Here is a 15,609-nt window from a genome sequence, read left to right as displayed (position 1 = left end):
AAACGTTCCTTTAAATCAAACATGTTGATTTAAAGTTTTTTTCAGGTCATTCATTTTGTAGATAATAATTTTATGTTTATATTTTCTAGTCAATTTTATTTGAAGAGCACTTTTCATGCACACAGAAAACTCAAAATGCTTTACACAGAATAAAAAAATTCACACTATTTACACATTTGCAGTAAATAAAAATAAAAATCTTTAAAATCAATTATACATACCACGGCACATACATTTACTAATACAGTAAGTTAGACATAAGCCATGCGTTTTTAATTTAGACTTAAAATTATTAGGTTGCGTTTCAAAACGTCGAACTGGAAGTGAGTTCCCCGCATCTGAGAGACATAAAAAGAAAGATGCTTCACCGTGTTTGGTTTGAACTTTAGGCAGAGACCAGAAGCAGCAAATCTCTCAATTTAGTTCATTATAAACAGCAATCATTATTTGTAACAACTTAACGACAGGAATGGGACAATGTATAACTGGCAGAACTGATAGGCCCAAATTCTTTGAAGATGAATTTGATCATAAAAAGCAGATTTTCCTTTGTTTAAAAAAACCTAAATAAAAAAACTAAATAAAACAATAATCACAACAAAGTACAGGGCAGTGAAAGTGAAAATAGACATTTTGGAACACACAAGCCTCAAAGGCAGAACTATACAGGATCAAAATACAATTTTGAGTAAAGTAATGATGAGTTACCACTGTTATAATATGGGTAAAAGCTCACAAAAGTGAATAAAAGTATAATACTGAAGTAAATGGACACTTAAATAAAACAAAATATGATCTTATACCACTGTTGAGAAGATTATACAACACACATATTTTGCATTCCTCTAAAACATTTTTTTACTTTTTATTCCTGTGTACTTTATTCATTTATTTAGTCCATTGATTTCATTTTAATTGGGCCCTTCCTTTTGGTCCTGGAGTATTCTTAGAGGTGTGTTTTGTAGTGACTCCTAAAATGGATTGTCCTCACTAAGTCACGGCATCAGTCCTGAGCCCTGACAAAGACAGTCAGAGAAGGAAGAGAGGAGGGGGGGGCTCTTCATCTTCTCGCCCCATTTTCAGTGCGATTCAAACCCAACGGGCTTTCAAAGAGCTCCGCCCCTCACCAGCTCCCCCTCGCCGCCGCATTTTGATTGAAATTCATCGGCAAGTTTATTGAGAAATGAATGAGGGAGGCAGCGCAGTATTGACTTTGAGAGGAAAACACAACTCATCTTGAATGAGGGGGAAAACGCGGCCGTAATTTAGCCGCTATCGATCTGTGCCCCGTCCATGTATTGATCTTCATTTTACAATATTAATTTGCGCTTGCAATCAGCTGTGAAGGGAACCCATTTGATTTCTGTTGGCCGGTAATGTGTGAAAGTCCGCTAGTGTCCTTAGAGAAGTGGCACACATACTTTAGATGTCATCTAAGAGGATTGAACAGGTGTCTTTGGCCTTTTCTAATATACCAGCGAAATGAAGGGAGTGTGAAATTATGGATGTGCAATCTGTAACATTGCTCCCTTTTAACCGTGTTAATTACATTTTATCTGTTGCAGGAGCAATATCTGCTGGAGACTGTAACTGTCTAGGTTTTTTTCATCTGTATTGGCTCAAAGTTCATGAAATTTCAATGAACATTGATCTGTCTCCATTGATTTATCTTAACTGCAGATCTTTGAAATTTTAATTTCCTGTTCATCTTGAGACTGCTGGAGATGGAATCACTCAGTGATAACTGCTGCAGTGGATGGACATAATATGGTCAGTGTTAATACAGATGAGGTTTGCTCTGCGTGGGTTTGCTGTGAAAATCCCTACTTGACTTGGTTTGTTTTAAGATGGCCCTCTTATCTGCATGTGAGTATTCTCTCGACAGTGGACATGTCTCTACTGTGAGGCAGCAGCATGACTTGTGAATATCTCACCCTTTGTGTATCTCAATGTTCACTTCCTGTAACGCTGAGCTGATATTCACTGTCTCTGTCTCCAGTAGACAGTAGGTCACTTCTAACAGACTGCAGGTGCCTCCAAGGCTCAATCAGACTCTTTGACAAGTCACAAACGCAATAACACTTGAATGAACTTCTGCCTGTGCTGTTTATCTGTCTCCCCCCTTCCAACTCCCACTCCTCCTCTAATTTGTGTTAAGGGGAAGGAAAAAAATAACTGCTCAATGGTGTAGGAGGAGTGGAGATAAGCTCGAAGCAGTTAAGTATAATTAGCGAAAGTAATAGCTGGCAAATGGCAACAAGGCTAGGTTTTTATCTCCTGGAAAGATAGAGTTATCGTAATAAGCTGTAATGGCTGGCAGGAATGCTAGTACTCTGTGCAGGCTCCCATTCGGCCTCATAGACTTAACAAGGAACAATTTCCCTTAAATTTACTGCTGCTCTCAAACCTTTCCCTATGTTTATACCCCGATTCTGTAAGTCTATACACTCGTTCGATGCACTTCCATATAGGCCGAGGGCACACAGTCTTGTATTGCCATGTAAGCACTTCTGGCTGCCAACGTCGGCCATGTTACACCGTTCTCACCGAGCGGTTACTCATGTCCCATTTCCAGAGAACACGGAGAAGGAGCAGCAGATGCCATGTAAACGCCCCTCCACTCTACATTTTAAGTGAAGTGGCTCGACTCTCGCCTCTCCCAAGAAAACATGTTAGCCACATAAAAGGGCCGGGGCAGATTAAGGCGTCAGATCGAAATAAGATTGGGAGAAGTGCACATTCCGGGCAGAAGAATTCCACTGAAGCTGTGCCACTTGTGTGTAATATTCAAAAATCGGGAAACAATATGGTCACAGCTGCGCGGCGAGCCCAAGTCATGCATTCCATTTTTTCCTCATTTTCTGAAATGTGATCATACAGTCTCCGGGGTGAGAGAATTCATGGAAATTTCCTGCCCTACAGCCAGACCTTCATGTTTAAAATAAGTTACATTTCCGTTTTCATATTTTATTTTGAAATTTGATCGGAGCCTGTTTTAAATTCACCATATCAAAACATTGCTACAGGAAGCGGGCATGTAAACGTACGCTGCGAGGAAGTAGAGAAAGCCAGACAAGTGATGTAATTGAACGACCAATGCAACCTGTCCAGAGCTGAACAGAAGATGAGAGAAAATGAAAATTCTATTAGTCCATAATGTCTGCCCCCCCCCCCCCCCCTCCCTATATGCTTTCCATCCTCACCGCAGTATTCAAATGCAAGCCCTGCCTTACCTCCCTGTGTCTTTTTTTCTCTAATTATCCATGAGGTCAGTAAGCAAAATGGGGAAGAAGCCAGGAGATCAATACAAATTATCCCTGAGCAAACCAGTGCTGACAGTTTGAATTGCAGCATATGTTTACCCAAAATCAGGCAATTTATCTTAATATCAGGCGAGTAATGCAGCAGGGGTGAGAGGTCACACAATCTCTCCACCTCATAATTACCCGCCTCTAAAACAGGAAAGTGGTATTGATTGGCCGCGGGCCGGGAAGCGGGCGTGACTGGAACGTGCCAGTGACCCCCCCCTCCCTTTTACTCGCCCCCGACACCCCACCCACACGGGCCCCTCCTCCCCCTCCTCCTATGCGCTAGACTCCCCACCCAGAGCAGGATTTATGGGATGTGTGCAGAGGGTTTCATGTTTCTTTGCAGCGACTGAGACCCTTACAGGAAGGGGTAGGGGGGAGACATATGCCCCGTCCACACCCTAGACCCCCCCTCCCTCCTCCTCTTCCTCCCTCGCCCTGCTCCACACCCAAACCCTGTCTCCTTTTCTCTTTCTCTCTGTGTCACTGTATTGTATCGGGCCAAACTCATTTTGCCATATGTGAAGTCAAGCAAGGGCATCACAATGAGAGTTTGATAGAAGTTGAAGTTTGGGGCAGACTGTGGAGAATTAATAGAAGTCAATGTGTTTCTTGTAAAAGCAGAGCGTGTAAAAGAAAATCTTTGAAATAAAAACGTGCGAAGCAGGGCCTTGACACATAACAGGTTTTATAGTGGGGAATGAATATAAGTGCTCAGTATATATCATCAGCGCCTCTTACGGGATTATTGACATTGTCTGTCTGCACCAGGGTACATGCTATGACTACAAAACTGTCAACTCATCAACTGACAGCACCGTTTAGCAGTAATGCAAGTCTCCATCAGCTGTCAAAAGCATTTGCATGAAATCAATAGCAGATGGCGGTCTGTGTCACCAATTTCATTACGCTGGGGTTGTTACAAAGATCATCTCCATGATAGATGAGATGGGGACATGTCGACATGCCTAGATCATGGCTAGCTCTCTGAATGGGTCCTACATAAGACGGACACAATAGGTGTTAAATTCAAAGAGCTTACTTAAAATTTGATTTAATCTCGTTTTAATAACTCAGACCATTGTAAGTGTTTAAAATCTCTCTCTCAGAGAGAAGCATCATTATCATTGGAAACCCCTCTCAGCCCTTTAGGTCTGGTCTGTACTGTACGTCTCCCCGGCTGTGTTCCCAGCATGCCTGGCGGCTTGTGTAGGCCCCAGCTGAGGCAGAGGACAGGAGAGCGTGATGTATCACCCTGAGAGAGCCCACTGACAGCCTCTGATGATGGATGGCCTGATTATGGAGTGCTTTTTACACATACACAATTTACATCATACTGAGCAGAGGGGTCTGGCAGGGGCTCGCCGCACACATGTGCACATACATTCATCTGTGCACGAATGCCGCTGCATGTACACTTGTACAAATGTATGAGCCCATAGTGCATAGATAAGAAAGGGGGTAGAAACAACAAAAGAAAAAGGGCAAATTCCTGGCTACAGCCTTGTCATGTACGATCAATAGTCCAGATCAATCCTTTATTAAGGAGAAGACGGCGTTCCCACATTCAGAGCGACCATGTTGTTTCTGGTTGCATGACGACATGTCAAATCAGATTTCCAGTAGTGTACGTTGTCACGGTGTGGGGCTTATTCAAGTGTGCCCCGCCAATAGAACTACACTGTTGTATGCAACCTAGATCCTTGCTATCGATTAGCACCCTACATTGTCCATGCTTGAACACATAATTGCTCCATTTTGTCACGCTCGAGCTGGCAATTACTGTACTCAGGTTTGTACAAGAGCAGAGCCGGTGTGAGTGTGAGGACACACAGAGAGCTGAGCAGTGCAGGCTTTGGAAGAGAGTGAACAGAGGAAAAGTATGAGGCAGAACTGCTCATTTTTATGCCCTGACAAGTGTGTGTGTGTGTGAGGGGAAGGAGCTGGTTTGCTCCCCATACTCAGTGTTCAGCAGGTTCAGCAGGCTGTGTGGTGTTAATGCTGAAATTACATGCTGAGTAATGAGTGATGGGCCAAATTACAGGCTGAACAATGAATAGAGGCAGGCAGCTCTTATTAGTCTCCATAGAAAGCCATTGATTTATGAAGCGCCTTGCACGGTGGAGTTACTCTCCTGAAAATGATATCTACATTGAGAAGTGATGTTCTCTATTAAGTCGTTCCTTTCCCCTTTACACGTCTCTCCCTCCCACCCTCCTCGCTTCTGCCCTGCCTCCCTCCCTCTCGCTACTGTCCTGTCTGCGACTCACACATGATTGTTTAGAATCAGCCTGAGCGCTAAGGAAGCCTTCAATTACCCATTAGGACTGTCAGACATAAAACGCCCCGCTCTCACCAAAGTCGGCCTTATGATTCATTTACTTTGTGCTCTGATTCATCGGCCAATATGCCTCGTGCCCCAGATTACTATTTGAGGGGTGGGAGATGAATGGCTCTGTGGGATGTGCAGCCGTATTTCACCGGGCCAGTGTTGCAGTACAGCCAGAGCAGAAGGGTGAAATGACAGCAACTTACACTAGATCAATGTGTGGACAGCCTTTCACAGATTATTAAAGCTCTGTTAGATTAAAAGAGCTCGGGTTATGTAGTTTACTGTAGTCAATATTCCTGAGCAGATAAAGGAGGGGGCTTCAGCTCATCTGAAGGATTCTCACACTGATGTAGGTCATCATGACTGTTAATGGAATAACACTCAGTGACACAAGTGTCAGAGGAACTTGTGTCATTTTCCATCACGGGGCCCGGGAGCGGCTGACGTTTCATAAACCACTGTCTCTCCCCTTGAGCTTTCTGTCAAATTAGGCATTCTGAAATGACTTCTGTACTGTAAACAGATTTCTCAATTAGTTCCATCCTATTTCTGACAAGATTAACCCCGAAATGTTTCTAATTTCCATCTTCTTTTTTGTTGCAGCCCTTAATGAGCCTACCATCGACTACGGCTTCCAGAGACTGCAGAAGGTCATCCCCAGACACCCCGGTGACCCGGAGAGGTTACCAAAGGTCAGTAAAGGAAAAATACACTGAATAACAACAGAACTGGGAGTAACGTGAATGGAACAAATAAACAAAACAGCATTAGCATGAGCGCCGGCACTGTGACCCCGGAGCGGAACAGCTTTGCCTCACATATGTGGCTTCCCACTAACCAGAGTGGTAATGGTATTGGTTTAGCGCGGGGAGAGAGGCGTAAACTCGCTGTGTGGTAAAATAGCTCAATCAGGCGTTTTCCTCTCCAGTAGTCTGTGGAGATGGTAATCTGGTCAGAAACGACGCCTGCACCCTCATTACCCCACTCATGTTTTCCTTTCATTTTCTGCAGCTCGATTTGGTTTAATCTTTTGTTTACAGAGCCCTGTGCCGTAAACCCCCTCGTCTTACTGCAGCTAATAGACAAAGACTGCATGTTATTATGCCCAGGCTTTCTTATTGTTTTTCTTTTGAACCTGTGCAAGGTGGTTGAAAGCCACATCAGTTTTTCCCGACACACCAGTGTGGCACATAAATAGGCTGCCAACTTGATAAACCTGGCCAGGAAAAGTAAGGTGCACGCAGCTATTCCTTTGAATTTTTGCCTTTGATATTTTTTATTTCCTATTGATACAAATCTATGTGCGTTTACGCTATTTGCCGCCCGCCAGCAGTTATTTTGGTGAGTGACGTTCCAGATGTGTCAGGTGTAATAATATGACTGATTAGTACATTCAAAAGCCCTCGGCAGGTAGTAAAGCGCAGGCCACCTCTGAGTTTTAATAATACTGTAAAACCTTTAAAGACCTTATCTATTAAATCTCAGCATGCAACACAGCAATATCATTAACGTCCAACGGACAATTTAATAAAGAACAGACTCTGTGGTAGCTTTACACATTTGACCAAGGCAATGTGAAGAAATAGGACAACACAGCTACTCCCTGGCTCACTATATGAAGTGTTTCAATTAAACCTGGTCCCTGCGGAGCGCGGAAACAACACCTAGACATGAAATGTTGCTCTAATTTTAAGTGTAAACCTAAAGCTGAAGTACACTTTAACCGTACCTTTAATATCTCTACTGGTCATTTTAACAACAGTGTTTCAATTTTAAAGCTGCAGTGTCTTGGCAGAATCCACACTGAGAGAAGTGAAAAACAAAGCATGTTCAACACAGCGTTATTACAAAAAGCCTGAGTTCTTTCCTCGGCAGCAAGACAGATTTTGACACTGAAGCTGAGATTAGTTTCCCGGGCGTGTGTATACTTAATATAGCAGGCTCTCTCGGCCTTTGCATGAAACAATCACAGAGTGAGATGAAACCCTGCACTTCCAATAAACAACATAAATATTTGATTTGCTCTCTAATGGACCCAAATATGGGGTTCAGGGGGCATGTAAATGATCCCGCCGAGTGATTCGTCATTGTTAAGCTTGCCATCTGAGGGTCAGCTCTCGGGGTCAAAAGCACATTCCCAATAATAATGGGGCGCCCGCGTACATTCAGAATGAGAACACAAACGCATATAGAGAACAGCCATTATGGGGTGCAGGTGAGCCGCGAGACTCTATAAAAAGAAGATAAAGCTGGAGGACGCGCACTGTGCATTAGCAGAAAGGCAAATCGACACCAGGCCCACTCACCGCCTCTACAGCCCCCCCGCCCATGACTTCACCCTCCAGTTGATAATATTACTGCGCTATTGATTTCCACCAGCCTTCTCCCTGGGACCAGTAAGACACGTGGTAATTGTAAGGAGACAGAAAGCCAATATGGGAGTGCTCATGGATAGCAAGGGATGCACGCTAATATTGTTGCTACACAGAGAAAAAAGGGGGAAGCTGCCTCTGATTGAAGTTTACCTCGTAATTCTAAGACAACATCGTAGATGACAGTCTGACCCTGTGGGAGGACTGCAGATATAAAAATTCAATGCAAAGTCCAGGGTGAATATGAAAGTAATAAGTGTGAGCAGTCAAGTGATGAGAAAGGAGATTGGTTTGCGGGCATCGCGTTAAGTGAAGAGAGACTTTGGAATTCACCCTCCTTTTTAAGATCTTGTTATAAAACAATTTTCCATTCATAATATAAAAAAGACAATTTATAATACCATTTTGTGCCCTCTGGCAGTAATGGACAAATAGACTGGATATCACATTATATCACACTCAATTTCTCTCTTCTGTAACAAATTAGATTCATTATGAAATTAAAAGTGGAAACTCAATATTGTTTTATTATTAAGCTGATTGCCTTGGATTCCTTTCTTTCCTCCCAAAATGAGCATAAGCCCATTCTTTTCCAATTCCTTGTGTAATCCACAAGGAGAAAATATTACAAATGTGTTCATGTCAAGCAATTACCCATGTATTTAAATGAATCTCTCTTCCTGTGCTCTTTGAAGTACCTTCATCTAATGGCCCTATGCTTCTAAATGCATTCATTACCTCGGGCTAGAGCTAACAGAGTAATTGCCTTACAGTTTTATAATGGCATTAGCACTCCAAGCTACATAACCTAGGCCCTCTTTTATTAACTGTGATAACATAAATACAAGCTCTGTGTTAATCTACTGCTCCAAGACTCACATTTGGCTCTTATTGTTAGACATTTTTAAAACACATCATTTCTTTGAGCTTTTCTCTCATTTTTCCTTGAGGTGATGTGCCATTAGAGCAGCCCATTTTTGAACATGGGATTTTTATGCAGAATGAGGCAAACAAAAGCCCAGATCTGTCACGCATTTGTCACACAACAACAGAAATAATTTGAGGCCTTTAATTGTTTCAATTTAACATGGCGTGTTCTGATATGTCTCCATGACAAGAAAGCCAATTACACTTATACTGGAGTAGTATTGAGATTTACATGGAAATGCCCTCAGAACGCTATTCCGCGCTAATCGTATTCACAGCATGAGCCGATATGCATGAAAGCTCCTCGTCAGAAGAAAACAAACTTCTTCCTTGATTGGGAGCAGCACTTCTCATCATGCGCGGATATGACTAGGTTGCCACTTAAGCATAGCCCTGCGAGTCGGCGTGGTTAGTTAAGACACCACGCGGTAAACGACAGATTAAGGATGAGAGGCAATATCGCTTTCTCTCCTCCTTTCTCCAAGCTGTCCTTATGTCACTGCTGCAAAGTACCATATGGACAAGCAGGCAGAGGACGTTTACACAGAATGAAACATGGCTGTGAACGCGACAGTCTTAATTGCTTTAATTGTTGTTTAAAATTGAGAGCCATGTAGGAGATCTTGAAATATGATAGAATAGATTATTGGTAATTATTAACTGCAGACAAAAAGAAAGAAAACCACTTTATCTCACTCAGCAAGAGAGAGAGAAAGCTGTTCTGCCTGATGAGAACACATCAAGACAGCTGGTCCTCTCATTTAGTCTACCTGCCTCACGACAACCATAATTCTTTATTTGTATGCAAACTAGATGCATGCAACGTTGAGCATACACACCAATTTCAGAGGTAAATGCCCATTCTAAGAGCCACCCATCCGGTAACTTGGGGTGGATTAAGCGATATGTTTCTATAAGAGAGAGCATGGCATACGCTGGAAGTGGCTTCTGCAGTGATTCATCTTGATAAATCAAGGAGTGTGGTAGATATGCTCCTCAGGATAAAAGGGCCCATACACGTCCGTACACACTACATATGCTGTGCTGTGGAAAGGCAGGCCAAGTCTTGGAGGCCGCTGTTTGAAGGCGCGAAGGCTGTGTTTACATTCATTTACGGCAGCTGCCGTCTTAATCCCACACTGCTATTGCCAAGTGATGGAACACTTCAGACAAATTACCGAGGCCCGCAAAAGAAAACACCGCCAATGTGGGAAGAAAACAAGCACCATCTGAGATGTTTCTGCTGACAGATTTGCATTGCTTTTAACCAGGGTTCTAACAGCAAAGTTGACAAATCTCTCCTCTACAGCAGGTGACAACAAGCAAGCATTCTAAAACATGCAACCACCATGTCTGCTTTTGCCTTTGTCAGATTAGATTCACTCTAAATGGAGGACAGGGTCTTCATACAGCATATTGCCTTCTGTATTGTAGAAAACAAAGCGAGCAGTCTGCTTTCTTGAGAGGGATTTAATTGTAAGTGGTGAATTCAAAGAGCAGATAAAGACACAAACGGGCCAAACCCCACCTAGCTCAAAGCCCAAAACTAAGAGGGGGAACGGGATCCAGGGCCAACTCATTTTCAGTGGTAAGAGCCAAGGCAACACAGCTAATCCGCATTGTCAAGCAGGGGCAAGCATGCAGACATGGATAAGACCACATCCTGAGCGTCCCTGTCCCCAAGGCACAAGCACCCAGCTCTTGCTGGATGGGAAGTCATTTGTGAAGTCCTTTGCAACAGCCAGTCAAAGAGGTTAATTGAAAAATTCCTTAATGTCATTACAACAGAACTAGATTAACCCAGAGCTAATTCACTTTATTGTTCTGAAGAGAGGCGACGCGGGCTGAACTCCAGAGCAAACGTGTAGCCCACAACCAGGCTGAGGTGTTGTTTTTAAAGGACTATGCCAGTTTAATTAAGATAGGGAACATTATTCACTGCTCTGCACGGATGGAAGAGGCAAAGTAATGTTGTGTGAATGCATTAGGGTGCCTCTTAAATGAGGGTGGCTTTTATTTAGACTTGTCTCCAAAATGTAAACATATAAGGATGGGGCTATTGTGCTAAGGGCATATATGATGTGTGTAGTCTGTGTACTGACTCTGGTGTTTCCTCTGTAGGAGGTGTTGCTGAAGAGAGCAGCAGATCTGGTTGAAGCCTTGTATGGGATGCCCCACAACAATCAGGTATGTATACATACAGCTGATACCTCTAGTTCACAGCTAAATAAGAAACCATTGAAATTGTACTCATAGTATCACCAAAGGGTATTTTCACCACTATATCTGGAACAATGTAGGCTCCATGCATTGTGAGTTTACCATATAGCCATGAACCATGCTTCAAAGCCAAGTACAGCTATAAAAACACCATAAATAACAAAACCTCTGGCTTTTCTTTGCTTCTCAGGAGATCATTCTGAAGAGGGCAGCTGACATCGCGGAGGCCCTGTATAGCGTTCCTCGCAACCACAACCAGATTCCCTCGCTCGCCAACTCCTCCCACGGCATGATGCCAGTCAACTCCTTCAGCAGCCAGCTAGCAGTCAATGTGTCTGAGTCACAAGGGAATGACCAAGGTACATATGTGATATAGGGATGGACTCCAAAACTCGGCTCTCAAAAGTGGGGTCCAAATACCTGCAAGGGTCCTAGAGGGGATCCCTGGGGGAAAGCAGTGGAATTAAATAATAGTTAACTTTTACTGTCATTACAATGAGCTAGTTCCCATTACAAGCTCCACTAAATATTCAGACAGTTTTTAGATTAAATATATTTTTGTGTGTACAGTATGCGTTCTCTATTTATATCTTGTATTTGCATTGTATATACAATGCACAGGCCCTTTAGTTCGGGCAGTGAATGTTACCCCGTAAAACACCGTGGACAAGAGAAATGACTTGCTTTTCTATGTCGTCTTGCATGTTTTACAGTTGCATACAGTCGGAACACCAGCAGCGTGTCCCCTCGGGGCTACATCTCCAGCAGCACCCCGCAGCAGTCCAGCTACAACACCGTCAGCAACAGCATGAATGGCTACGGTAATGCTGGTATGAACCTGGGAGTGCCAAGCTCCCCAGGGTTCCTCAACGGATCCTCTGCCAACTCCCCATATGGAAGTGAGTAGCTTGCCACTACTACAGTGTAACGATGCTAAGCTGCGGTTGATTTAATTCCAGCTCCCACATTTGTTTTCACTTTTATGAATCACTTCTGACAAGGTTGTAACATTATTGATGATAATACCGGAAATACAACCCTTCATTTAAGAACAAGCAAGTATAGTTTGCAGTGCTCACACCAGGACAGAGAGGAGGAATGCACTTTTATGTATTTTTCAACATATGCCACTTGCACTTGTTGAAGCAGAGATGTTGATGGTTGGGGTCTGTAATGCAGTTTGAGTCCTGGTGGTGTATCCCCCCTGGCAGTAATACTATCCCAGTCTTACCTTAACTGCCCTCTCCCTCTTGAGCACTACTCACAGCACGTTCTCACTCTCACCCTCCCTCCTATCCTTTGCTTCCCTATCGTCTCTGCAGTTAAACAAAAGAGCGCCTTCGCCCCTGTGGTCCGACCCCAGGCCTCCCCACCCCCCTCCTGCACCAGCGCCAACGGCAACGGACTGCAAGGTGAGCCCCCCTCACCCCCTCATCCCTTCCCTACGGACTACTGGTCAGATACCGCTGCTCAGGCCTCTGTCCGTTTTGGTGAGGGATTAATCATTACCAATATATGCATTTTGACAGGCCAATTTACACCTCTCACTTCACCTGCACACACGCATCCACACACTCAACATACACGACTCAAACATGATACATACATGGCGCTGGCGCAGGGTGCACCCAGCATCACGCGTCAGCCGCTGATACAAACATCCCCTCTGATGTCGCAGGAAAAGACCTTCTCCGAATTGTTTTAGTAATTATGTTTATTAGGTTTTTGTGCGTGTGTCATGACCAACATGATTGCTTTGAAAACAAGCTTAGCCGTAGTGTGTGCCCCAAGATTAATAACATTGGGCTTAATGAAGTGGGAAATTAAAGTTCATCTTGCTACACGTTCATACTTATTAATACATGTTGTGCAGAAATTAATGAGCAATGCCTTGCCATCATCTGCGCTGGCAAACTTAAAAGCATTTCAAGCATGACTCTACAAATATACTCGGAGCAATATAATAATATATCATCCCAGCACTTCACTAGTTGCCTAATTGTTAAAACGTGTGAAAATACTTCATATATAAACTGAGAGGGAGCGTTTCAGTAGCTAATGATATTTTAGGCAGATGGTCTTGGTAAAATAACTGAAGCTACCTTTGATCTAGCCTAATCTCACTTGGATAATGACACAGAGGAACAAGTGAGGGAATGCTCTGTAGCAGTAATGCAGGCGAGGAGAAGAGACAGGCGAGGGGAAGACAGGGGAGGCTGCCGACTGTCTACTGCTACTGCAGCTCTTATGGCATTGTGGGAAGTGACCGTGTTGTTGCTCCGCCGTCACCATAGCTGGCTCTCCCGGGAGTCTGGGCCACTGTTTGCCATTACCCCAACGCCAGGAGAAATATCACACATAGCAAGAGTGGCGTGCTGAGGGCTGAAATGTCAGAGCAGGAGGGAGCTTTTCAGACTCTCCCGTTAGCTGAGACGTGCACTATTAACACACACACACACACACACGCACGCACGCACACACGCACACACAAACATTCACGTGCATGCACAAAAGAGATTCAATAATTTGAATTATATGTATGTTGCACAATGACTAATGTCCCTCTCCTGTCTTTGTTTGCAGCCATGTCCGGCCTGGTTGTCCCTCCAATGTAAATGCACTTTGGTCAGCTCAAGCACCAGTCACACTACCACTTCACAGGGCACCCCCTGAGCACATAGCCAGTCGCTGGTGTCATGTATAGTCAACTGCTTGTTCTGTTTTTAAAGATGAAGAAAAAAAGAAAAGAAAGATTTTTTTCTTTTAAATGACTTAAAAAACCTGCAGAGAGAAGGATTTATGGAAACGGACTTTGTTCTGTGGGACTTTTTGTTTCCCCCTCCCATTGGAGCACCCTTAAAAAGGACACGGGATGATGAAGGGTTTATTTTGTATACTGTCGGACTGTGCATCAGCCTTGGACACGCCCACTCTCACACATGACACGCTCAGTACTGGAAGGACTCTGTGGACTCACACCTGGTTGTAAAGTAAAACACTGTTGTACAGTACATTTGCCAATGAACTTGTTTGCCTCAGAAAATCAGCTTTTCTGTTTCAACTCTCTTTTAATAGATTCACAACAGTTGTGTGTCTTTTTAATGTGACTTTTTTGTATTTTTATGTGTGAGAAAAATACACAGGGGCCAAGACAATTTCAACTGGAAAAATATATGAGATATATAATGTAGAAAATTGAGCTTAAAAGTACAACAAATACAAGTAAATGGGAGGGTTGGTGGGAAGGTTGTATCATGTTTCATTCCTGCATTTTAACTTAAATTTTGTAATTTATTGTAGCTAGAAATCATCTTCAAAAGTAAAAAAAAAAGCTCTTTGATTCAACAAGCACACTGACGTGTACAAAACACCGCTCTGTTGATGAATATGATGTACTTCCATGTCTAGAGCTTCCTTTAAGCAAGTGTGTTTTGCCATGTTTTTCAAACTTTTGCTAGCACTGTATATTAATGCATTCCTAGGCTACTGTGAAGTCTGTTTCTTGTTGATGAGGAGCAGTCTCTCGTTCTAGCTCCAACTCCCTTATGTGTTTTATATGTGGTTCAAAATTGTAGACTATTGTGATATTGCCAAACTTGTGCTAAATATTTATACATCTGTCTTTTTCATGTTCTTTTAGATCAACAAAAACATTGAAAAAACAAAATTAAAATCCATTGAGAATGTAGACATATAGTAGTTCATTGTCATTTTTTTGTTCAAATACACACTTGCGCTCACTGAGGGAAATTTTGTAACATATCAACTATAAATAATGTATTTATCTCTGAAATTTTGTATATTGCTTTTCATTATGTATGTATTAATCGTCATGCCCTTAATATAGTGATGCAGCACAGATAATTCAGCCAAGAACTGTTGCCTTCATTTTTTTCTTTTTGTATTTGATGAAAATGCAATGTGCATATTCATGTGTATCCTCCAAATTTGTGTTACACCGTCAAGACTCTCTGTCCATTTTTTAAAAGGGAAGTCAAACTTCATTGTTTATTTTTATATTGATTTTAAATTATCTATACAGACCATTTTGGAGAAAACTTTGTTGGTTGTATTGTCAAATAAATTGTTTGTGACCCATATGATAGTTGTTAAGATCCAATAGAGACTAATGTGCATGAGGGACAACCTTGGAGAAAAATCACTCCATCTGTGGTTGTATTTTTTCTGTTTTGTAGAATGTATAGAAGTCATTTTTACTCACCACTTATGACTCTGCCACATAGCTTACATGTGTTTACAGGGAAGAAAGTTTAAACATGTCAACATTTGGAATGGAAACAGAAATGAATAAGTGATGTTTTATTAAAATTTTCAGTAAAAAACACACTAGCTCCTCAGCTGTGAACTTCTTTAGTTATAGATACAGTTTGGCAGGCATTAAAACTGACAATCAGGCCTTGAACAGACAGAAGCGGAGTATTTTCTCTGA

At 42.6% G+C, this 15,609-nt stretch overlaps 1 protein-coding gene across 6 annotated transcripts in view; it reads left to right on the top strand.

Moving 5' to 3' along the window:
• ebf3b (EBF transcription factor 3b) overlaps positions 1-15,257 on the top strand; it is a 67,950-nt gene extending 52,693 nt beyond the window's left edge. For 3 of the 6 annotated variants that reach the window (XM_072436796.1, XM_072436799.1, XM_072436797.1), the window contains exons 11-16: positions 6,244-6,332; positions 11,061-11,126; positions 11,350-11,518; positions 11,873-12,058; positions 12,482-12,649; positions 13,743-15,257. In XM_072436796.1, coding sequence (XP_072292897.1) covers positions 6,244-6,332; positions 11,061-11,126; positions 11,350-11,518; positions 11,873-12,058; positions 12,482-12,649; positions 13,743-13,774 — 710 coding nt within the window. In that variant the 3' untranslated portion in view covers positions 13,775-15,257. The remainder of the gene's footprint in view (positions 1-6,243; positions 6,333-11,060; positions 11,127-11,349; positions 11,519-11,872; positions 12,059-12,481; positions 12,650-13,742) is intronic. The other 3 variants (XM_072436800.1, XM_072436802.1, XM_072436801.1) reach the window with 1 other exon arrangement.
• Positions 15,258-15,609: the final 352 nt, after the last annotated feature.

Source organism: Eucyclogobius newberryi, unplaced genomic scaffold (assembly GCF_026437365.1).
Source record: "Eucyclogobius newberryi isolate DKJ021-1_F unplaced genomic scaffold, fEucNew1.0.hap1 SCAF_8, whole genome shotgun sequence".
NCBI lineage: Eukaryota > Metazoa > Chordata > Actinopteri > Gobiiformes > Gobiidae > Eucyclogobius > Eucyclogobius newberryi.
Note: the sequence above shows the minus strand (reverse complement) of the source record. Positions and strands in the feature narration are given on the sequence as shown.